Here is a 26,029-nt window from a genome sequence, read left to right on the forward strand (position 1 = left end):
GCTTGACGGCGCCTTAGCGACAGCAGTCCTCGCTTGACGGCGAGGAAGCCGGAAGCCGCTCGGCTGCCGCCGTCGTCTCCTCCCCGTCCCCGCCCGCCGGGCGCCGTCGGAGGTTGACAGGTCCAGGCGGGGAGGCGGCGGCGGCGGCGGCGGCAGAGCCGGGCGCCCAAGACGGACACCCAATGGGGAACGCTCCTAGTCTCAGCAGCGAAGACGAAGCAGCAGCCACCGGCGGCGAGGGCTGGGGCCTGCACCAAGACTGGGCCGCGGACTCGGGCACGACCTCCGGCTCGGGCCCCGCGGCCCCGGCTCTGCCGTCAGCCCCGGCGCTGCTGGAGCCCGCCCGGCTGCGAGAGGCGGCGGCTGCGCTGCGGCCCGCACCACCTTGCGAGTCTCTGGTGTCTAGGCACCACGGCGCACTGTTGCGCTGGCTGGAGGAGAGGTTGGGCCGTGGCGAAGAGTCTGTCACTCTGGAGCAGTTCCGGGAACTGCTGGAGGCTCGCGGCGCCGGCTGCACGGGCGAGCAGTTCGAGGAGGTCAGGATCGGCTGGCGACTGCGGGGCGGGGGCAGGGCGGTCGCCCCCAAGGGCGTGAAGAGGTGGGCGGTGGCTTTGATGAGGCCAGGCAGTAACCGGTAGGGTCTGCAGGTTCTGAGCATCGGAGCATGGTGGTGCCGGGACTTACTTGGGGCACTTCAGCCTGTTGTCAATGGGAGCCCGCGACGAATCTCTAAAAACTTTATTAGAAACGTGGAAAGCCTAGACTAGGCCATTCTTGTTCTTAAGTCCTGGACAAGTCAAGATGTCTTTGTATGTTGTTTAGTACAGACATTTGTGCAGTTGCCTACACGAATCTGGATCAGCTGCTCTCTAGAGCTTCCTTAGGCTCCAGAGCAGTTTCAGGGAAAGTAGGTGTAGTGATCAAGGGAGTGGCAGTGAAAACCATTCTGTCTTCTTGGCCAGTGGGTTTTCGCGGAGCACCTTCTGAATCCAATGTGGGCACCTAACACATGTGGGAGGCGAATAACATACTGGAAGAGCTCACATTCTAAAAGCCATTCACATCACACAAAAAGCATTTCCAAACTACACGTTTGTTTTTAGATGTTTGAAGAACCATATTTTAGACTCATTCAAACCCACTTAGAACCTAAAACTGATAGGCAAATACCAGGTTTCCTGCGAATTCCTGTAATTAAACAGTTTTTGGCGTAATTACTAACATCATCTCTATTAAATCATTAACAGCAAGTTGATATGGCAACAAACTATTTTCTTGGAATGGATCTAAGGGATTATCTATCTGTATTGAATACTTCATTTTGGAATTAAGAGAACTGACCCAGGGTCTTCCATGGAATGAATCATTGGCAAAACATACTGTCACTCAGATCTCTTGATTTTTGTGTTTCTTTGTCTTATATCCTACTGCCTCCTTCTTGGGACCATGTTGCTTTAACTCCACAAAGCTATAACGAAAAGGTGCTCAATTTTTGAAAATGGGTAAGCCATATAGAATCTTTAGTGTCAAAGAAGGGTGAGTATATAAAACAGTAAACTGACAACTATTTGTATTTGCCATTAAAAAGTGATGTACACTTTAAAACATTTTAAGGCTTTTAAAATATTTTAAGGATGTTTTCCTGTACGTGGCCAGAATTTAGATAATGTGGTTTATATGTTTCTTATATTTCTCTTTTAAAATACTCATAAGGCATCTTAACTCTTGAAAATGTTGGTCATATTAGTTAGTGAAGGGTCTCCATTTCTTTTTTTTTTTTTAATTACAAGCATCCTCATAATACTTTCCACTCAAGTCTTAGTTATATTATGAGAAAAATGAAGTGGTACCAGAAAGAGCTGCACATTTCAGAATTGTCCAAAAGAGAATGGAGAGAGACATTGTTTATATCATGAATGTGTCTGACAGGAATAGAGCTATAGGTGGAGTTTACAAGGGGTCCTGTAATGTAAGGCTAAGAAGTCCTTGAGGTGTCTAGAAATCAGGCAAGGGCTGTTACATTCATTCATTCATTGAATATTTCAGTGAATTCATTCAGCAAATATTTTTGGGGCGTATACTGAGTGCCAAACAGGATGATAGTGGAGAAAGTAGACATGTGCTCTTAAAGAGTATGTAATAATGTGAGCCCATAAAGAGACTCATATTAACTCAGCAATTATAGGTATGGTGGGTATTATCCAAGGGAAAGTATAAGGAAAGAAATACTAAGAGTATTTAACCTTAGCTAGGAAGTCAAGGAAGACTTACCTGAGAAAAGTCACATTTCAGCTCAGATTTGAAAGATGAAAACAGACAAGGAACAGAAGATATTAACTGTGTTTCAGACAGAGGGTATTGCATACATGAGTCCAAGGATCAGAGAATGGAGAATCTGGAAGAATGGTATGATGTGTTAGGGTTAGATAAAACTACTTCAGGGGACAGAAAATCCAGTTCAAAAGTGGTTTAAATAATAAAGAAGCTTATCTAAAAGTCCAGGTAGGCAGTACAGAGTTGATATGCCAGTTTCATAGTCATCAGAGACCTGGCTCTATTCGTCTTGTTGTGGCAGCATCCACCACAGGCACCTTCCACTTAGTGATTCAAATGACTCCTTCAGCTGTCACTTTCCACATTCCAGCCAGCGGAAAAGGGAAAAGGAAAGGGTCACTCCTCTCTTAAGGGCATGGCTCACATCCCATTGGCTCAAGCCCAGTCACATGGCCACACTAAGCTGCAAGGGAGGTCAGAAGATATTTGTATTCCATGGCCATATATTCAGCCAAAAAGCAGGATTTAATTACTGAGGAAAAGAACATGTATTGGGTTAAAATTAGCAGTCTTTCACTCATGTGGCTAGATCATAGAATGTGGGAAGGGGAGAACAAGGTTAGAGAAATAGAGAAAAGATCATGGGTGTCCTTTGCAGTCTCTGTTAAATAGGAATTTGGAAACAATGATGTTTTAAATAAAGTGCCGCAATGGTTGTGGCTGCCTTATGGAGAACCAGTTAGGGGCCTATTATGACAGTTCAGGTAAGAGATGGAGTTGCTTGAGCTAGGGTGGTGGCAGCCAAAAAGATATGAAGTAGACAATTTTGAGAGTTATTTAGGAAGGAGAATAAGCAGTTCTCAAGACTTAGGTGTGACTATAGGATTAGAAGGAAAAAAGAATCAAGGATGACTGATATTACTGACCTGACCAGTTGGAAAGATGATAGTGCTGTTTATTGAGAAAAGAAACCTTTGGGAAGGGAAGCTCTGGAGAGGGAAGATGAGTTCAATTTAGCTATGCTGAGTTTAGTGTATCTATGAAACAGCTAAGTAGAGATATCGCTTAGGTGGTTGCATATGTGAGTCTGGAGCTTAGGAGAGAAGACTGAATGATGTACAGAGTCATGTATTTGCACAGTGGGGTTTCACAAGAAAGATAACGACATTGTTTTCTCTTATTCTGATGAGTTTTTTTTTTTTCTTTCATAATTAAATCTCTTAGAGGTAGTCCGTGGACTGTATAGCGTAGTTAAATCCAAAGGTCATTTAGCCACTGTAACTAAGGAAATATATAGGAAGAAAAAGCTGTAAGTGCTTGTACCTTCCTATATGAAACTCAAAATCATATTAGTCACACATGTAGCATAAAGAAACATGAAGGAGTCATAAGCACAGCAATAAGTATCTATACACAGAACACTCCAAAAGTGTACTTGAAAGTCTTTCACATCTATATAATTATCTCATCGTACTCTCTACAACATATTCAAATAAATGATATCTAATAATTTAGGCCAACCATGGGGGGCAGATGAGTGACGACAGCTACTAAACTGAGGAGAAAACCGAGGACTCTGCAGGGTTCGGGGACTTAAGTAAAAATTGAAATCAGGTTTTGGCACTAACACTCAAATGTGGGTCTTCTGACTCCAGATCTTGCATTCTTTTTCCTTTAAGGAACTAGTTTTCTATGATGGTTCTTATTTAGTCTTAAGGATACATAATTCTTTTACTTTCCCCTTCATTCTAAGGGAAACCTGGCATGGGAAATGCAAATTGGAGAAAAATCAACATGTATTTTTCTTGAAGGCTATTTACCTTCATTAGATTTGGAGTGGAGGGAGTTGGGGCTTGGGTTGGTATCGACATTTGGTGACTCCCACTGGTTAGCATTGGTTAGCTGAAGAGAGTGGTTCTGACTCAATGCAAAGGCTTAACCAAGGTTTAAAAACCTAATGATTGGGATAATCTCACAGTGGTTGTCCTGTCTATAAATTACGGAGTAATTATATTCATAATATTTTTAAAAAATTAGCTGTGCATTTGATTCATTGATTTAAAAATAATCAGCCCTTTAAGTTGAATATACATTTCTGTGTTTTAGTTAATTCTACATCTAAGCTTCTGAAAATGTGATATTTTAATACAAGTTTAAGGGTTTCGTGAAATAGTAATGAAATGTCTTTTGTGAAATAGTAATAAAATAACTAAAATGATTAGTTATTTCCCTTTATTTATTTTATGAGAGCTAGCATGGTAGCTCAGGTTATCATTGGTGTATATTATTATTATAATGCTAAGAGTTTCCACATTTTACATGTTGGTTCTTTGAGCTAATTTGCATTGCCCAGCTGTCTTGCCTTCACGTTCTGATAACCTTAGCTGCTTGAGGTGGTATCCTAAAGAAGTTCTTGGTATTGTACTATGGACCAAAGTTGGAATCGTTTTACAGTACAGCACACTTTTTTCATGGTAGATGTGGTCCATGGAGAAGGACTCACAGGAAGCAATATTTCATTGACTCATGTAGAAGAGGAGTAGAGTTAAGATTAAATTCTAATTCGACATCAGAGATTAGGGATTAGATATATGTGCTCTTAATATGATATGCTTCCAGAAAATCATGTAGACTAGGGCAGAAAAAGCGTTGAACACAGGATGATAGCAGATGGCTTTAAGGTAGGAATTTAATATATATAGGTGTTATTTTATTGATTTGCTGTATTAGCTTTGTTGCCTACTTTGTGAAATTCACTTTGTAAACTCTGAAGGAAGGACCATTTATTTACTTATTGTGTTAGCACAGTTCTGGCTCATAGCCAACACTCTGTAAGTGTTTTCCCCTATAGTGGGATTTAACAGATTGAATATGGTGCTGTTCTCATGCTCAAACCTCATATTTATATTCAGTCTGTAACCTTTTGATAATGAGATGTTTCTTGACATTGGAAGAAACAGTTAAATATAGTTTCAGTGAAAACTTTAAAAGGCTCTTAGTCAGTGTTGAGTTTGGAGGAAATTTGGAGAAAAATACCATCTTGGTGTTATTATGTCAGGAGTATTAATCAGCTAATTTAGAATGGCTCTGAGCCCAAGAACTATGCAAATATAATTATGCTGATGTAATTCTCTACCCCTTCAAGGCACAGTGCGAGAGATTTGTGTATGCACCATAAAGATGAAGCAGGCTACAAGCATTGCTTACCCTTAGCTTGGAGCCTGCAGACACTCCCACTGCCTGAGGAATCCTCTGAATGGATGGGAGCTCACAGGCTAGCCTGTCTCCCTGTCTGACCTCATCTACCTTTGTCCCCTTGCCCAAGCTCTTTGCCCTAGCCAGTGGGACACTGTCCTTGTCCTGTGTGTGGACCTTGCTTCTCTCAGGTTTTCAAGATTCCCTGTCTTGGTATTGTCATCTGATCAGGACCAAGCCTTTCTTGTGGCCTGATTCAAATGGCTTCTGTACAATGGTATTTCCAGGCCTACCTTTGAGGCTCTTGTTTCCTATTCTGTACAGGTCACTTGGCACTTAGATCACACTGTCTGGTGTTGTTCTGCAACTAGGCTATGAGGCCCCCTAGCCACCTGCCTGTTCTGCTCCAGCATACAGGAAGCCCTTGGTAAATGATGGTCATTAATGATGATGAGGCAGTGTTGAAGAGAAAGATCCTTGGTGAATTGGGGGTTATTTTGGCCTGAGTGCTTTGCTGTGATGGGGATGGTGGTATTGGCTTCTTTTGGAGAAATTTGTGATCCAAGAGAGCTACAGAGGAAAGGTCACAGCTTTGTTTTGCCTTTCCCTGATTTTCAGGATATCTCCTCATCATGTACTGTATTGCTTTACAAACTTCAGTGGCCTCCCTTAGCCTTCAGAATCAAATGTCAGTCTAACATTTAGGTCTTTATACCTTTCTGCTCTTATCTCCCAGCCAGGTCTATTCACTATTTCCCATGTATGTTAGAATTTCTCCCCTCTTCAGCCCTTTGCTGCATCCTAAGCCCTTTCTACTTTCAAGGACCACAGAGAAGCATTTAATAGTAGCATGGAGTTTGGGAAAGGCTTCACCAAATGAAGACTTAAGAGGCTGTAAGAATTTTCCAAGCAGAGGAAGAAAGACATGTTCCATTTGAAAGGTACAGCATATGCAAATGTATTGAAGTGAGAGAGACCTTAGGAAATTTTGAGAATGATACTCCGTTGGCACCTAGTCTAGAGTCTGAGTTGGCTGGGACCTTAGTAACCATTGCATGCAACCTGTGTAGTTAGCCTGCTAATGGTATCAGCAGGTTCGCTGCTTTTTAAGTCTACCCTTCTACAGTGCCATCTCTACTGAACAAAATATATGTTTATAGTGGATCAGCCAATGAAATTTGAGAAGTAGTGCTCCGAGTTTTATCGTCAAACTGGAAGGATCTCAGAGTGGACAGCTAGGATGGTAATGAGACTAACAACATAGCAGACAAAGAATTGGTTGAAGTAATGGAGAGTTTGGGGGAACTCAGAGGATCTGATCACTGTTTCAATGGTCTTCAAGCTGTTTAGGGGCAGAGGTAGCATCACAGGGTGGTAACATCAGAGAGGCAGATTTCCACTCATTATGTAGAATAGAGAGTTGTTGCTGTCAGAACTATCCAGACAACATGTGCTTCCATCACCAGTGTGTGTTAGACAGTGGAGGAGTTCATACAGTACAAAGGCACATATTTCAAGAGATTTGTAGGTCCATTCCATTATGAGAGTTTATCTAGATCAGGGATGATCAGCCCCATCCACCATTTATGTTCTCCAGTGGCCTCATTGTATCCTTACTGTGAGATCTCAGCCTGGTTGGCCAGGCTCTCTATTCTGACCTCTGTCCATCTCTTCATCTCCCACCACTGCCTCCTTTCCAGCCACACCAAGCAGTTATAGTTCTCACAGTCTGCTGTGCACTCTGCATTTATGCTCACATGCTGTCCCTTCTACCCAGGATGGCCTCATGGGTAGAGGGGAGAGCATATGAGCATAAATGCAGAGTGCACAGCACAGTCTTCCTATGCTGGCAAGTTCCTATTTATTAAAGTTCAGTTCAAGGCTTATTTTCTCAGGACCATTTTCCCTGAATGCCCTTCCCCCTCTCTAGACTTCTGGCATCTGAAGTGTCTGTTAGCTCATGGTGTTATAGTTGTCAATGTGGAGTCCCAAATCATACCAAGATTCACATTCAAGCTCCATCATTTACTAGTACAAACCATGTGGCCTTGAACAAAATACTTAACCTCTCTGTCCCTTACTAGTAAAAGGGTGGGACCTATCTTTAGGGTTGTTGTAGAGAATGTGAGTTGAACCAGGTGAAGTGCTTAGGACTTTGTCCGGTGTCTAGTAAACGCTCAGTAAACATTAGCTGTTATAGTTGTGTATGCTGTTACTTCTATCATAATTATCGCACCTATCACATTACTGTTGGTTTACAGATCTGTCTTGTCCTAGGCTGTGAGGATTTTGGAGGGCAAAGACTATGTCCTGTTCATCTTAATATGCACAGAGCCAAGCTTGGGGTCAGTATATAATGGATGCTTATCAAATAGTGTTGAATGAGCGCATGAGTAAACTGGGTTCTATGAAGTCCTGTGAGACAAAGTAGATGTTAAGTGTTAGATTTTAAAACCTGTACGTTTCTTTAAGGACAGTTTCTAGATGTTAGACAACTATATATTTATTTGGGGAAACCATTAGCAAAGCTGTTCTGATTTTTTTTCTCACCCAAAATGTCTTGTTTTTTTGTTTGTTTGAAAATTCTTTTAATTGTATTTATTAACTATTCGCAGATCAACAGAGTCTGTTAAAAATAACAAAAAGTCACTATTTTTATTGCCTTTTAGACTTTTTATTAGCAATAAACAGCAGGACTTATGCAGGAAGTTGGGAACCAGACAGCACTTGAAGTGCAGGTGTCACTAGCAGTGCAGAAGTTTGGGTGGAAGTAGGACTTGAATGCTACCTTGAAATTTAGAGAGAGTGAGGCTCAGTTTTAGGGTTAATATTGTGTTACCATGGGCAGAAGTTGCTGACAGCAAGTTTTATAGATGGGGGAAAGAGAACTAAAAGAGAGGTTTTAAGCACTTGGTCTCCAGACTGCATGGAACCCCAGGGGTTATCTGGTCAAAGGAAGGAGAATGGAGTCATGGTGAAAAACATGAACTGTGGAGCCTCAGATTCAAATACTAACTGTGTGACAAATTGAGCAAGTTATCTGACCTCTCTGTACAACTATAAAATGGGGAGGTCAGTAGTAAGTACCATTACTTTTATGAGAAATAATTGATATTATGCACAGTCCCTGGAATTTAGCAAATGCTCAAATATTAATTCAGAACTTTCCAAAATGTATGTCATTCCCAACTGAATGGGTTAAAGCTCTTCTAATCTCCTCAGACCTTGAATGAGACAAATATTGTTTTTTCACTGTGCTATCATGTGAAAAAGTTGAGCAGTAGCTATTATCTGATATTGTAGTATTCACACCATGGGGTCTCAGGGCAGACAAAGCTGTACTGCTGTTCTACCTCCTTCTTTACCCCCTGGCTCCACTTTTTATAGCAGGATTGTGCTTAAAATGTCTTAATATTAAAAAACTCCCCTCTGTTATTACAAAAGCAACATAATGTCTTATATTTAAAAACTCCCCTCTATTATTACAAAAGCAACATATGTAGATTACCATATTGCCACTCTTAACATCTTGATATTTTGGGTTTTAAATGCATATTCATACACACACACACACACACACACACATTTTTTGTAACAATGCAGGAAGTGCATATTTGCTTTTTTCCCACACTAACCTGATAGCAGTCTCTGATATTCTTTTGTAGCTTACTTTTTTCAGTTAATGGTTTCCACCCTTTCATGTCAGTTCATTTCTGTTTAATACCTAGTCCATGTTCAAATTCGTCCAATTGTCCCAGAAATCTACTTTTATGGCCAATATATCCAGTGTGAATAAAATTGTTTTTAGAGAAGAGCAAGTGTTTATACTGCTTTTAAAAAGTTTTAAATCTACTCATCCAGTCCATTTCATGCTTGAAGTGGACACTTTAATTTTTTGATTTTTATTTTTATCACTCATAGAGTATACAGTCTGTGAGATTTATACAAAAAACAGTGGTCCTCTGCTCATTCACCCCAATGTATCATTCTCCAAGAATAATCACTTTTCAGCTCTTTAGCTGATTCTTTACTATATATCTGTACATCACCAAATCATGTGTTTATATTACTTCTTCATGAGTTTTCAGTTTTAGGCTTTATCCAATTTATTCTCCCCATAGAACGATTTCAGTTGTTTTTCACCTTCCTGTCCTTGTCCATACCTGCACATTTTCTGTCCTCCCAAAAGACCTATTTCAGTTTTGTTTAGATTGCTCCTGATGTTTGTTTGCATTATTATGATTATGTAAATTCTATACATAAGTAGACCATGTAGTGATTACTTTTCCTTTTTTATACATCTTTTTATTTTCTCTGGAGTTAGCCATTGAATTAGTACTTTTCTTTTGCTTAATATTTTGTCTTTTATCATTAATCCCAGATTTTCTGCCAATTGTCTAAATTTCTTCTCACACATTCAATATGTTCAAACACATGGGTATTCTATCAGTTTTATTTTCAAAGTTTTGTTTCCCACAGCCTTCTGAGCTTCCTTAATCTGTACTTGGTATTCTCTAGGCCTGCCGTACAGATGTCATCTTGGGATCTCCATTATCTGGGGATTCATTTTCTTCCTTGGTTGGATCCTGTTCGTCCTCTTTCTTGACACACTCCTTCATTCTGGTGACCACATCCTCTGGTAGCTTTCTGAATAAGAGAATGTTACGTAGTTCTTTTTTTCTTTCAGAACCTTGCATGTATAAGAATGTGTTTATTCTGCTTTTTAACAGTTGATGGTATTGTGGTTGAGTAAGCCTTCTGAGTGCCCCCAGAATGTTGAAGCTACTGTTCTCATTGCCTTCTGCCTTCCAGTGTAACTGCTAAATCGGTCCCATTTTGGTCTTGACTTTTTACATGTATCTTCTCCCTGGAAGTAGAAACTTCCGTTTCCTCTTACTGTTATGAAATTTAATTAAGATTTGCTTTTTATTCATTATGTAGGGTATTCAGCCTCTTCAGTCGCAAAACTTGTGTACTTCAGTTAGGGAAGTTATCTTGAATCATAACGATTATGATTTCCTCATCTCTATTTTCTGTGTTTCCTTTTTCTGGAACTTATTTTTGGCATGTTGAACTGCCTTGACTGGTCTCCTGGTTTTTCTTCTCTTTTCTTTCCCAGTTTTCATCATTTTTCTTTTTGCTCTACTTTCAGAGCATTTTATCTTCCAGCCTAATGATATTTATCTTCTAAAAACTATTGAGATTTTTTTTTTTTACTGTGATATTTAATTTTCAGGAGCTTGTAAAATTTTTCTGTATATCCTGTTTTTAATAGTATCCTGATCATTCATGGTTGCAATATCCTTTTGTATAGATAGTGGTGGTGGTGGCTACACAGCTCTGAATATGCTAAACCCCACTGGATGGTGCACTTTAAAGCTGATATTAAAAATATTTCTTTAATGTTTCTCTGACGATATTAATGATAACCCTTTTGAAGTTTTATTCTCCTTGCATAGAATTTTTTCTCCAGATTGCTTTTTATATTTCATGTTAAGCCTTTCCTCAAATGCCTGATGGTCCTGGGCTGTCCTTCATATTAAAGAATGGAGGGACTAAAAAGGTGGATGCTCTGTGCATCTGGCTTGTTGATCAGTGAAACTCGCTGTGAGATGAACTGTTTGGGCTCTTTCACTGGGAGCTCTCCAGTGCCAGCATCTGTAGGTCTATTGTCTTGGGCTCGTCAGGTACCTCAGAGAAGACTCTTCTAGTCTTTTACATAGAGGATATGAGATTGGCTGCTAGCATTCTGGGAGCTCTAGGAGAAGGTTGAGTCTTAAACATTTAGCATATAAACATGAATCTCCCTATTTGCAGTGTAGTATTCACTCTTTCAACTGCCTGGTATTTCCTAGTCCAGAGACTCTATTACTTTCTCCAGAGAATCAACCTCCTAAGCTTCTGGCAAGATTGGGAAGAAGATCTTGGATCTGGGAATCTGTTTTTTTGTTTTGTTTTATTTTGTTTTTGTTTTGTTTTGTTTTAAATTTTAAACATAAGAAAGTACAGATAAGAGTCAAATGAACACCCACGTACCTGTTAGCCAGTTTTAATAATTACCAACTCAAGACCACTTTTATTTCGTTTAATCCCTACTACTTTCTCCAAATTATTTTGAAGCAGATATTTTTCATTATATATCTCTAAAAGTTAAGAACTCTTTAAATGAGCGAGTGCGTGCACGCACACATACACGCGCGCGCGCGCACACACACACACACACACACACGCTCTTTAACCTCAAAAAGAAAGCTCACAGTCTCCTTAAGATTGGCATTTATCCAGTCAGTTCTAACTGCTTTTTTTAAATAGACTTTACACTAATACCTCCATTTCCAGTAGTACCTATTACTGCCAACTCCTAAGTCTTTTGGAGTCTTGCCGTGTAAAGCAGCTTGTTTCTCAACTTTGCCCAGTCCAATTTAAGATTCCAGTTTCTTGGGTCAACCATCTTGGGACTACTCATCTATCTGCTTTCCAGCTTCCAAAATTTCATTGCTGTTACATCATCTCCTGTCCTTTTCTCCTTGTGCTTTAAAAAGTCGCTCTATAATAGTCTTAGTGGGATTTCAGGAGGGAGCAAAGGTAAATGTGTTTGTTCACTATGACTTCTTTTTTAAAAAATTTATGATTTTTATTTTTTCCATTATAGTTGACTTACAATATTATATTAGCTTCAGGTATACAATACAGGGATTCAACATTTATATAATTTATGAAATGATCACCTTGATAAATTCATACACAGTCGTTACAATACTACTGATTATGTTCCCCATGCTATACTCCATTCCCATGACTGTTTTTTAACTACCAATTTGTACTTCTTAATCTCCTCCCCCTTTCACCAATCCTCCCACCTCCCCAGCTGACAACCATCAAAATGCTCTCAGTACGCTTGTTGTTTATTCTGTTCTGTAGATTTCACGGTATGACTTCTTTGAACATTCCTGATGGCTGGTTGTCCAGCTGTTGCTCTGAAGGCTTGAGGGATGAAGTGGGCATTCCTTCCCAGAGCTGTTTAATCCATCTTTATACCCCACCAACAATAGACGAGTTCATCTTTATGATGGTCTTTTCCCCTCTGACTCCTGTTGTAATGACATTAACTTTAATTGCTTTTTCCCATGACAGCCTGTCAGATGTTTGAATAGAAATATTCTGTTATGCTAGTCATCTTCTCTCCACACTAAAGATTTTACGGTCCTTCGACTGTTCCTCACGGGCAGTTTGTAGTCTTCTCTCCATCACGGTCTCTTTCCTCTGATCTCCTCTATTTCACTTCCTTTTGGTGTATAGCTTCCAAACTAAACTCATCTTTTCTAACTGGATCTAATCAGAAAAGAACAAGACATCTTTTCTTCCTTAGACATTATACCTTGATTAGTGTAGACTTTGACCCTATTAACTTTTTGGTTAATCTTATCAGCTTGATTAGAGGCAGAAAGAATGCTGCAATCCTTTCACATACTGCTTCTGTCTGCCCTCAATCCTGCATTTATGAAAATGGTTTTTGGATCCAAACACAGGGATTTGCATATGTTCTTATTAAACACTGCATTGTTCAGAGGTCTGTGATGGAAATAGAGGTATTTGTGCCAGTCATGAAACCTCAGTGGGAGATTTCCATATTTCATGTAGGAGGGAAATAAGGAAAGGGAGCAGGAGTTTTAAGGAAGAACAAGGTTTACTTAGAAAAGAGGGTAGAAGACTCCTGAAATATTTCTTGGTGAGGGAGATCTATGAGTGAGTGTAATCAGCAGAAAGAAAGAAGCCACCAATGAGGGAAGGATTGAGATCTGGGGAGAGGTGGCAGTTGCTAAGTGAGGAAAGTCTTGTAGGATGTGAGAGGGAATGGGGTTAGGGGCACCGGAGCAGAAAACATTGCAGGTTAAAAAGAAGGGGAACACTTTGCACTGCTACTGTGCTTTCCCTATATTGGGTTCTCTTCACCTGTTACTTAATCCAGGCAGCAGCCTGTGAGTGTGGTAATATTTACTCTATCTTTCAGATCAAGAAGCAGAACTTTATGGAGGTAAAGAAATGTGTGTAAAGTCACATGACCAGTTAGTGACAGCAGGATTCTGTACCCAGTTTCCCAGATGACCTAATATGGATAGGGAGCAAGTTAGATTATGGTTAAAGGTTAGTAAAAACAGGACTGTGAAGTAGATAAATCAAGTTAGCTCTCATCCAAAGAGCGTTTAAAAGGAAAAGCCCAGCTAAACTTTAGGTGCTACTTTAAGGAACTTCTTTCTAATTCTAGTTTTGTATTTAGTACTTTGTAACCAGTTGAAAATTTTGCAATGGTTGCTTTCTTCTGAAATTATTTGGGGGGAGGGGGTTTAATATTTTGAAAGAGAGATGAAACAATAAAATTGTATATACATGTAAGTAATACTAATATATGTTTTGCAAAACACAGTGAGTTATCCTGAATTTGTTTTTTTGAGTTACATATATGGACTTTTCAACAACAACAACAACAACAACAACAAAAATTGCTGATCTTGAGAGCTGTAAAATAAAAAATTTCAAAATTTTAAACAGACCGGATTTTCTTGCATCTTTTTACTTTGTAGGCTTTTGCCCAGTTTGATGCTGAGGGTGATGGTACAGTTGATGCTGAGAACATGTTGGAAGCCCTCAAGAATTCTAGTGGAGCTAATCTTCAGGGGGAGTTGAGCCACATCATCAGACAACTGCAGGCCTGTTCTCTCGTTCCAGGTAAGGCCCTCATCTGAGTACCAGATGCTAAAGAGCGTTCTCTTAGGGCCAAAATGAACTTGGCTGTACGGTGGGTTGTAATTAGGCAAGCTTGTAGGCACCATGAAATAAACATGCTTCTTCAAGGGTCTTTATCAGGCACATGATCTGAAGTAGTATTCAGTGTAATTATCTCTTTTGTTCCCCAATACAGTGATGGTTGAGCAGTTCTTCATTTAAAAGCAATTTCTCCTGCAGACTTCTGGAGTTTTGCTCTGGGTGCAGCTTACGTGGGTGTGTTCAGTTTGTGAAAGTTCATCAAGCAATACAATTATAGTGTAGATACTTTTTGTTCTGAATATTATGATTCATTAGAAAGTGAAAAAGGAAAAAATTCCTTCAAATCTGAAAATGTATCTGAGCTCCAGGAAAAGTGGCCTTGTTTATCTTCTCTTCACTTAACCCTAGTACCCCTCTGGGTTCTGGGCACCTCAATTCAAGGAATATTATTGTAGGTTATGGGGAACCATTAAAGGCGTTTAAACAGGGGTAGACATGGTCTGTTTTGTGGTTTTGTAAGATTATTCAGGTTAATGCCAGACAAAGGGGAGCCACTTAAAAAATTTGGATAGGTGTATGAACAGGAGATGTAGAGGCCAGAGCCTGGGCAGTGGCTAGGGATGGACAGATGGGGCAGACTCCAGAGGAGTCACCCTTGCAAGAAAAAACTGGAATGGTGGAAAGAGCACTTGGAGGTAGTGCAAGGAAGTTTTCCTGGTCCTACCCCTTTTTTGTTGTCTTGGTGTATCACCCGAGCCTCATTTTCCTCAGTTGTACAACAGGGATACTAGTAGCTTTGTTGTCTTCCTCACCTTATTGTGAGGACCTGATGAGATGATGTGTGTGGAAGTACCTGATAGACTATAAAATGCCGTCGGAAATTGTGGTCAGGGTAGTGGTTATATTATCACTATTACTGTTTTCCGTAGCTGAGTGTAAAAGCTGTTATGCTTTTACTTTTTAATGTGGTAAACTATTCCTAGCCTTTATTTTATATGCAAAACTTCTTTAAAAACTTTTAGTTAATATTTAAGTGCTTATAAATTTTTCAAGTTTGGATTGAAACAATCATTATTCTAAGTCTTCTAAAATTCTATTAAACTCAAATAAAATTAATTTTTAAATTGAGATTACTATGGGTTAATTTCTTAAAAGCTTGTTTAGATTTTTAAATGATTAAAGCTGTAATATCAGTGAAGATTGTTAATGGTTGTTGTTAATTCAGCCAATTCAGATAGGCTGCTAGGTGGGAGATGTGGAAACTATTGTGGTGGGGTCCCCAAAACACCAAAAATGGATTTTATCTACTTAGGTTTCATAGACATATTTTCGGAGTCCAAGGAGGGCCTGGGTGTTCACTCATCAATGATTCTGCGCTTTCTGCATCGCAATCGGCTCTCTAGCACGGTCATCCCCTACCCCATGCTGGACCACTGCAATAACATGTGCACCATGAGGGCTTCTGTTCTGAAGGAGTCTCTGGATCAACTGGTACAAAAAGAAAAGGGTACGTGTAGGGGGAATGGGTGATCCCGAAATACTGTGTCATCATTTCTCCAAATGTAGTATTAGTATTTGTTAATAGGGCGAGCCACCCTTCTCCCTGCCTTTATTTCTGAAAATATAACAGTGACCAGTTTGTAGCATAAAAATGTGATCTGTTCATTTTTCCTTTCTCTCTTCTCCCCTTCCACTCCCCTCCCTTTCTTTTTAGCATGACTGGTTTCTCATCATTCTAGCCTCTGCTCCGATGTGAATTCAGGGAGGCCTTTCCTCATTGCTCTATCTAATTAATGCCCCCACTCCCTACCATTCCCCACCTTCTGGCCACTATCATCTTTGCAGGTCTAAAGGTCTAAATGGCATTTATCATTATCTGAAATTGTAGCATTATTATTTACTTGCATTTTGCTTCTCTTGTTCACTTTGTTATTCTTAGCACCTGGAACTTTGCCTGTCTCATAACACTCTATGGGTAGCTGTTGAATAAATGAGGAAAGCCATTACAGACTCACTTAGTGATAAGAACAAAAGTTGATAATGTGAATAGACAGATCTGTAGAGCATAACAGAATCCAGAAACAGACCTAATTATATGTGAGAACGTAGTACCAGATATAGTCAGTATTATAAATCAGGATAGAAAAGCGAATTAGTCAACAAGTGGGGTTAGGGAAGATGGTTAGCCATTAGAGAAAAAATAAAACTAGAGCCTTAACCCATTTTCGTCACTTAAATAAATTTCAGGTGGATCAAAAAGTTTAACTAAAAAGAAAACTACACGAGTATTAGAAGGAAATAGTTCTACTTTATATAAAAATCCTGACATAGAAAAACCTTTCTAAGTGATACATGGAATGTAGAAAATATAAGAAAAAATTAAATAAATTAGACTGTGTCTAAGTGTAAAGTTCTGTAGAACAAAAATATATCATAAGCAGAATGAAAAGAGAAATGACATTCTAGGGAATGAAAATATTTGTAACATGACAGACTCAAGTTTTTATTGACTCTGACCTTGGATAATTACTAATTACTTTACTTTCTGTGCCTTAGTTTCTTTATTTCTAAAATGAATTACTACATAGAAAAGTACCTGGCTCACAGTAAACACTCAGTAAATATTACTTATTATATGCGTGTATATATATATGTTTGATAAGAAGACTTGGGACCCAGTAGAAAATAGATGAGGGTAGGGCCAGCTCATACTCAGAAACACAAATGGCTTACAAACAAGTGGTTTAAAAGTCTCACTCATAATTAAATAAATGTAAATGCAAACTATAAAATACCATTTTCTTCTTTTGGCATGGTTTTACGAATGTATCAGTGATTTAAGTGTTAGACTATAATGAGCTCATGGAGCAGTCCTGAGCCAATTTCTGCATTATATGGGTTCTTTGGAAGTAGATTTTAATGAACATTTATTTTTCTAGGGCTATAGTGCCAAGAATATTTCTGTTAGATACTTTAAATGACTCTCTTCCCTGCGCCACCCCCCCCCCCCCCACACACACACTTTATGAAAGAGATGTCATGATAAAATCTGGTTTTCCCCGCAGAAAGCCCTGGGGATCTAACTAGAAGCCCAGAGATGGATAAACTCAAGTCAGTAGCCAAGTGCTATGCTTATATAGAAACATCCTCCAACCCTGCAGACATTGACAAGATGACAAATGGAGAAACATCATCCTACTGGCAGTCAGATGGGAGTGCCCGCTCACATTGGATTCGGTTCGTGGTATAATACCAATTCTTGAGTGAAAGTTCAAGAAAATTACCTGCTTTTTTCTCTTATCCCATCAATGTGTTAAGAAATTACATATATATTTTAATTTTAGAATATTTTCTACTTAACTGGCTAGTTTTTTTTCTTATTTTGACTATGAAGATGCTTTAAGAATCAAGTAACAGGAATCATGTAAAATCATATAACCTGGTTCACATATTCATAATCATGGATGATTTCTTTATTTGGTATTTTAAGGGAGAAAATAGCTTTTGACTAATATGGTACTGATTTCAGATCTTTTTCACTAGTTTCTGAGGAAAACTAGTATCACAAGGGACAAGTACTTTTCTTATATCAGATTTGATTTCATTTTCTAAGATCCTTTCCTGTACATTTAAAAAATCTGTATACAACTAAGTTCAGTAGTTTAGAAGAGGAAGAAGGAACAGAGTGGTCAGGAATCCTGAAGTGGAATTGATGAGAATAAACTGGTATTTCTAGAAGTTCTGAAACTGCTATCTAAATTTGCATCTATCCCTTCGAAGAATGGGTTAATTTCAGTTGGTAGAAATAGAAATAATTGTCTTCTCTTAGAGGATATAAATGACCTTTAGCCATCTAATTGATGAATGAAGAAATATACTTAGTTTTTTGGATGTCGTTTAGAATTTGCTTCTTGCCAAGTAAAGGGGTTTTGTTAAAATATTCATATTGGACTTTCCTGCCTGTACTAACAGCATAAAAGGAAATGTAAGGTTAATCCTGAACAGAAATGAATTTTAGAGACTTGGGAAGGTCATAGAGACTTTGAAACTAATAGCCAGCATTTCAAGTTAGTTTATTTTAGGAATATCAGTCTGTGGGGATATCAAATATAAGATCTTAGAGATGAGGCTTGTGAAATTTGCTTGTTCTTGACTTATATAAACACTTGTAGTTTCTGCTGTCTGTTTTTTCCAGTTTAAAGATGAAGCCAGATGTTGTGTTGAGGCACCTGTCCATTGCAGTGGCTGCCACTGACCAGAGCTATATGCCGCAGCAGGTGACAGTAGCTGTGGGGAGGAATGCCAGCGATCTTCAGGAAGTCCGCGATGTGCACATTCCCAGCAATGTCACCGGCTATGTGACACTGCTGGAAAATGCCAACATCAGTCAGCTCTGTGAGTCAACCAAGATGTAGTTTGCCCTCCTACCTAAGGGATTGGGAGGGAGGAAGGAAGTAATCTTTTTTAGCAAGGAGATCTCTGAAGTGGAGAAGCTGTTAGTTTCTCTTTGGAAATTTGATTTACTTCTCATGATGCACATGAAAGTGGTCATTATTTCATCCGTTCCATGTTTTTAAAAGTTATAGAAAAGCAGTAAGCTCTTTTTAAATTAAAAAATGTTATTCTTGTTTTCTAATTGGAAAATTAGAAGAATATATATATAAACAAAAATTATTTAAAATCCTGCTACCCAGGGATTGTCACTGTGAATTCATTGGTGTGGATCCTTCCAGACCTTTCCTTGTATGTGTGTATTTATGTATGTGTGTGTGGGTGTGTGTATGTTTACACACACACATATACACACATTTTTAAAAGTAAAAAATAAGATTATATATATATTTACATATATCTATACGTATCATTTTACAAAAGTAGTAATATTGTGTATATGCTCTTTTGTAATTTTTAATGTGTTGTCATATCATATATTCATGTACACCTTTATTTAATGTTGTAAGAATATGACTTAATTTTAACCAGCCCTTTTATTCTTGGACATTTAGGTTGTTTCCATTTTTATACTATTATAACCTTGCTTCACACATAGCATTTTGGAAATAATCACAATTCTGTGATTTCTTTCCAGGCTTATTTCATTCAGGGAACCGGAATGCTTCATGTTTTGTCTCATTTCTTCTAATGCTTTCCTGGGCCAAAAGAAGTGTTCTTACTTTGCTCAAAGGAACTGAGGCCTAGGGAGGTAGAGTCTTTGTGTCTCACCCCTAGGCAAAGAAGTAGTTAAGCTTGTGGAGTAGAAGCTTCCTGTCTTACACTGTGGTGGTCTTTTCTCTAAGTTGTGTCCTTTTTAACTTCTCACCTCCTCCTCTCCAACCCAAATAAAAAATTATGACAGCTCCTAAAAGTGAGTCATGCCTGTGTCATCTGTTTGGATTTGATTATTAAATAGAAATTCTTACAACTACTATGAGCCAGCTACTGTTTTATATCTAGACCCAAATTTCAGAACGCTAGGAAAAATTCTAGAAATTTTCTTACCATGTATTTAGTCAAGATTTAAAATATACTCTTGGTGTTAATTTTTAAGAACCATAAATTCCTAAGAAAAGTTGTATTATAAAGATTTAAGCCACCCTTCAATTGCATACATTATTCTTAAGATTCCTTATATTGGTCAATGCTTTTTTGACAAGTTTATTATATACTAGCTCCATTGCATACTTTATTTATTCCTGGCATCAAAGTATATCTTCGGAATTTTCTTTTTGAAATGTGAATTACCATTTTGCTTTTAGTTGGGAGCCTAGCATTTGATGAACTGAAGAAGTTAATCCAATACTAAATTTGTTGTTTGCGCTTGACAGATGTCCAGATTAACATAAAGCGTTGTCTTAGCGATGGATGTGACACTAGAATTCATGGTCTGAGGGCTGTTGGCTTTCAGAGAATTAAGAAGTCTGGGGTCTCAGTCTCAGATGCTTCTGCAATATGGTATTGGTCTCTGCTGACATCTCTGGTGACAGCTTCCATGGAGACAAATCCTGCCTTTGTCCAGACAGTGCTGCGCAATACTCAGTAAGTCACTTTGTGCTTTCCAGTCCCATCAAGGTTTACTCATTCTTTTCTAACCCTTTAGGCCAGGGGTCCCCAACCTTCTTGGCACCAGGGGCCAGTGCTCCTATAAGCATCTAATGCCTGATGATCTGAGGTGGAGCTGAGGCGCGATGCTATAGCGCTGCAGAAACAGATGAAGCTTTGCTCACTTGCCTGCTACTCACCTCCTGCTGTGTGGCCTGGTTCCTAACAGGCGACAGATCTTTACCAGTTGAGGACCCCTGCTTTAGGGAGTGTCACTGAGCAGCCTTTGATCATCAGTCATGGAGACTCAGTCAACAGCTCAGCCCCAGGTGCCCTGTTCTTTCCTGTTTGTGCCTTTAGCTCCAGGCACTCATACCATTGTGAAGGGGTCACTCTTAGGTTCCTCATCCATTGAGGAATAATTGCTCACATTTAATTAGCACTTTATATTGGATAAAGCACTTTCAGATGCTATGTATTTTTGACTATGTGTTGTGAAATGTACCTGTAAAAATTATCCCCAATTTATAGATGAGGATATTGTGATCTTCACTGAATACATGACCAGGCAGTGATAGATAAGTTTGAATCTAGGTCTTTGGACTCCAGAGTCCAAAGAGAGCTCTTTTCACTAATGAGTGAAATCTTTTCAGGGTTACTAAACTAATTTATTTTTAAATGTAGAGCACCTTTGAAAATTTTCTTTTAAAAAATGTTAGGGCAAAAAAGACCTACATACAGGGCAAAACGATCAGCTTCAGTAGCAATGAAGTATTGGTATTATATGTATAAGTTCAATAATTGATAAATAGGCACTGTTACTGTCAGCTATCAAAATATCAGATAAAAAGATTGTTAATATTTTGATCTCTAGATGTCTTTTGAGATCTGTTATTGTTATTAAATAAAACTTTTCAGCAAATAATACTGCTGGCATTGTTAGATCCGAAGGGTAACATTTGGTAATATTCCTTCCTTCCTGTTTTAAATTACAAAAAAACTTTCAAACTTAGAGAAATGGTTATTGCAAGTACAATACAAAGAACTTTTATTTCTTCCTGAGAGTAATTTGCCAACGCGGTACCCCATCATCTCTCAATACTTTAATGTGTATTTTATGTAAACAAGAACATTCCATTACAACCATCAAAATCAGGAAACTAATATTGGTATATATTGCTGCCATCTAATCCTATTCAGGTTTGCAAGTTGTCCCAGTAATGTCCTTTATAGCAAAAGGATCCAGTCCAGAATCATACTTTGCAATTCCCTGTCATGTGTCTTTAGTTGCCTTCAAAATGGAACAATACCTCAGTCTTTCCTTGACTTTTATGACTTTGACACCTTTGAAAATTGTAGGTCAATTATTTTGAAGTGTCTTTCAATTTTGATTTATTTGTTGTTTCATCATGATTAAATTTAGATTTTGTAACTTTAACAGTAATACTATAGAAGTGATGAAGCGTTCTCATTGCATTTCATCAAGTGACACACATCTTCAGAGTGCTGATGATATTAACTTTGATCCCTTGATAAAAATGGTGTGTGTGAGACTTCCCCACTGTAAAACGATTCTTTTTCTCCTTATAATTAATAAATATGTTGTGAGGAGGTACTTTGAGGCACTGTAAATATCACAATTCTTATCAAACTTTATATTGATATGGACTCTTGATTTCTATCTTAGTCACTGGGTTATAATCCATCACAGTGTCGATCCTCAGATTGTCCCAGATTTTGCCAGTGGAAACCCTTTCAATCTGGTTTATATGTCCCTTCAATGTGTCCTAATCATTCTTGAAATAATTCCTTACTTTCTAGATGAGATATTCCAGGCTTATCTTGAATGTACCCTGCCTTAGCTTGGAATCAACCATTTTTCTAAGGAGTCATGGTCCCTTTTGGTGGAGAATAGTATTTAGAAACTAAACAAACTAAACTTGTTGCTTTTGGGGTGTTGCTACTCTCAGGTCCTCTCAGTGGACACAACTAGTATGTTTGTATATAAATAATACATCATTGTACATACATGTACACATTTACATCTATATATCTATAATCCTGAAAACTCTGAGTTTATACTGATACTTCCAATTTGAATCCAGCACTGTAGTGTTCATTCTAACTTTCTCCCTTTCTGAATTTTAACATCCTTTTTCTGATAGTGAGAAACTTGGCTCCTATTATTCCTAATATATTTACTTGTTTAATCAATCCCTCTCCATGTAACCAGTCTCCCATCTCCCCAGCCCTTGTCTGGACACCCTCCTCACCCTGTTCCTACCCCAACACCATTTGCAGGGCTGCTGCTATGGCCACCCTTGTATAGATGCCCTCCTTGAGTCCCTGTGCCAGTGCCAGGTCACCCTCCTTACCCTAATTGACATTTAAATTTCATGCCAGGCTGCCCCTTTGTGCAGATACCTTTTTCATTCTGCTTAGTAACCCATTCCAGTACCCCACTATGGGCCACCATGGTGCCCCCTGCAAGCACACATGAGTGCCTACAAGCCAAGTTGTTGAACAATGAGTATATTTAAAGTTTATATTCCTCAACAGTTTTAATAGTTAATCTGCAATGATATTTTCAATCCTAACTTAAATATCAGTTATCTAAAACTATTATAAAATTTAAAAATAATTGAAAAAATCAATGAGGAAAAATAAGTAAGAAAAATAATATTATGAAACAAGTCTTTACTTGTATGAATGGAAAGAAATTCAGTAAATCATTGCATGCCACTAATGTGCAGTTGATTTCTTTGATCAATTGCATTTGTGTGTAGCTGTCCTACTGATGCAGGTCATTGTATAGAGAGGAAAAGAAATGAGAGCAGAGTGGAAGCTGACATGTTAGCCTTGCTGTATTGTCTCTATTTTGAAATGTAGAAATAAAATTATTACAGGAATTCTCATTACTATTATTATAAAATTACTATCAGTTGTAGAACTTTGAATTGATTTTATATATTTCAAGTTGTATACTCACTCACTTAACATAGTTGCTGGCTCAGAGTAGGACTCAGTAATTTTTTTGTTGCATAAATTTTTTAGATGACTGCTATTGGGGGATTCAGAAAGAAAGATAAGAGGAGAAGAGAAAAGAGAAACATTAAAACAGACAATAAGACAGAAAGGCCAAGAAACACAGGCAAGAAGAGAGGAGGTGATGGCACTGACGTGTTTAGTAGAAAATTAAATTTATGATGCATCTTTAGAAACCATAGATCTTTATTTCTTTCTTTCTTTTCTTTCTTTCTTTCATTATTATTTATGCCTAAGGCACCTGGTCTTCCTAGGTGGTCTCCCATCCAAGTACTAACCAGGCCCTACCCTGCTTAGCTTCCGAGATCAGACACTGGGGTTGTTCAGGATGGCATGGCCATAGACCATGGACCATGGCTCCACTGGGGCACGAACCCCCGACCTTCTGTGTGTTAACAGACATGTTAACCACTACACTATAGAATCACGTCCAGAAACCATAGATCTTAAGATCATATGTATAAGATGAATTTTTTACTGTGCTACAAACTGCTCTACCTCTGGGGTCAAGTTTTCTAAGAACTCCAGGGTTTTTTTTTTTTTTTTTTTTTTGGTAGAGTGTGTATGTCTTGCTCACAGTACTTAAAATGAATACTTGATTCCAGAGAGTTGAATAAGCTTTTACAGGTGGAAACAGAATTCTTAAAAAGAAAGGGATGGAGGGTGGGAGAGGAAGGAAGGAAGGAAAGGAGGGAGGAAGGAAGGAAGCCTTATTATATACTTAGCACCATGACTCCCGGGGAAAAAGGCTGTTTTATGTTGGGTACCAGATTCTTTGTTTATGAGAGATTAATCAAAACAAGCTTCTAACAATTTATCTTGAGTCTAATATTATTAAATTAATTTCACCTGAGTTTCGTTCTGTCCATCACCAAATTGTCTACTATATTTGTGAGTCTGTTTTTGATGAATTTATTCTGATTTTATATTTTACACTTCTAGGAAGGCACTGCAGCACATGCCTCCACTCTCCCTCTCACCAGGATCTACAGATTTCTCAACTTTCCTGTCTCCCAACGTTCTGGAAGAAGTGGACAGCTTCCTCATCAGAATAACTAGGTACAATCAAGCTTAATAAGGTGGAATTTGTGAGGGGTCGAGGGCATCTATTAAGTCTATTTAGTCGTTTTATTTTAATCTTTTATAATTACTACTAAAAATGGTTCATTTTTAGTTACTTAAGAGAAAGTGAAATAATAGTTCATCCGTCTAAACTCTATTGTCTAGCAATATCACTTGACCTTAGAACTTGGGGTAAAGAGGGAGTAGCCCTCTGATTTAGCTTGAACAGATTTTTCCCAAAGTCCAAATGTAAAACCTCTCAGTTCACTTAGATCCCCAGCCTGTGGCCTTACTTAGCACTTGCTTACCTCTACGCACAGGCCTGACATGCCCAATTATCTATAAAACTGGGAAAGGGCACCTGGCTAGCTTAATAGTGGGGTTGCTTAGTGTAGAGACACTTAGCTCTGTCTCAATGATCCCAGAGGACATTACTGTATTATACTACGAACTAGATGTTGGGCTATCCTAGACAGTTTTAAAAGTTTCATTGTAATGTGTTCAAAAAGGCAGAGAAGTGTGTTGTGGAATAGATCTAAAATGCATTTTTGGCATTTGAAGGAATAAACCCTTAAGTCTCTGGCCAAGCCAAATAATTTCCCAAGGCTTCTTAATAGCAGAGGCTACTGCAGTAGCTTATATATTTTTGGTTTGTAAAGTTTGACTCGTTAAAATTGATATTATTAGTATTATTTAATGCTTATAGATAAAGGTTACAGAATTGAAGATTTAATTACCTGATTCTCTGGGCTGATTTAGTATTTCTTTAGTTTATCCTAAGGATTTTTTAAAATTATTTAAATTAGTTTCAAGTATACAGTACATTGGTTAGACATCTATATAGTTCATAAAACAGTCCCCCCAATTGCTCCTTCCCTCCCCTGGCCCTCTACCTAGCCATCATATTAATGCTAACTGCATTCCCTCTGCCATGCTCCCCATCCCTGTGACCAACTATCAACTACTAATTTGTATTTCTTTAACCCTTCACCCCATTCTTCCAACCACCCCCCCCCCCCGCCACCTCTGTCCATCACCAAATCGTCCACTATATTTATAAGTCTATTTTTGATTAGTTTGAACCTGGTAAACACATAGAAAACATATGGCAGATTAACTTTACTTATGGTAATCAATTACATGGGGTTTGAGCTACCTGGGTTTTCTCATGTTTTTAAGAAGTGAAAAGTGTTTTGCTCTTTGTTTATAGCTGCTGTTCTACTCCAGAGGTGGAGCTGACCCTTCTGGCTTTTGCACTAGCAAGGGGAAGTGTTGCCAAAGTACTGAGTTCTCTGTGTACCGTCATCGACCACCTGGACACACCCTATGATGCCTTGTCCCTCATCTCATCCATGGCAACAGTGAGGCAGAACCTGCTCCTTAAATATGGTAAATGGTTTAGCCATGAGAGACAAGTCATAATACCATTGTCAGCTTGGGACTTTCTGGCATCTTCTTATCTTTTTGGGTAGTTTGTGGACTGGGTTGTTAAACCATACTTTCTGGATGAAAATATCCTCTTTGACTGGGGTTGGCAGGGAGAAGAGGGAGGTCGGTTCATTATGTCAGCATTAGCAGAAGAGAACCTGAGTGTCCACTATACTGTACTCCCAGGATTTACTGGCCTGATCACTTAGGCTTAGTGGAC

At 38.6% G+C, this 26,029-nt stretch overlaps 1 protein-coding gene and 1 pseudogene across 3 annotated transcripts in view; one reads left to right on the plus strand and one right to left on the minus strand.

Annotated features, from left to right (window-relative positions):
* Positions 1-49: 49 nt before the first annotated feature.
* Positions 50-26,029, plus strand: part of ZZEF1 (zinc finger ZZ-type and EF-hand domain containing 1) — a 98,829-nt gene continuing 72,849 nt past the window's right edge. For 2 of the 3 annotated variants that reach the window (XM_016138808.2, XM_016138809.2), the window contains exons 1-8: positions 183-536; positions 14,052-14,196; positions 15,548-15,742; positions 17,301-17,472; positions 18,431-18,630; positions 20,061-20,271; positions 24,262-24,378; positions 25,592-25,770. In XM_016138808.2, the coding sequence (XP_015994294.2) occupies positions 183-536; positions 14,052-14,196; positions 15,548-15,742; positions 17,301-17,472; positions 18,431-18,630; positions 20,061-20,271; positions 24,262-24,378; positions 25,592-25,770 (1,573 nt within the window). Of the gene's footprint in view, positions 537-14,051; positions 14,197-15,547; positions 15,743-17,300; positions 17,473-18,430; positions 18,631-20,060; positions 20,272-24,261; positions 24,379-25,591; positions 25,771-26,029 lie in introns of all 3 variants that reach the window. The other variant, XM_016138810.2, reaches the window with a different exon arrangement.
* LOC118604134 lies at positions 23,549-23,664 on the minus strand (annotated as a pseudogene).

This window comes from Rousettus aegyptiacus, unplaced genomic scaffold (assembly GCF_014176215.1).
Source record: "Rousettus aegyptiacus isolate mRouAeg1 unplaced genomic scaffold, mRouAeg1.p scaffold_m13_p_6, whole genome shotgun sequence".
In the NCBI taxonomy this organism is placed as follows: Eukaryota; Metazoa; Chordata; class Mammalia; order Chiroptera; family Pteropodidae; genus Rousettus; species Rousettus aegyptiacus.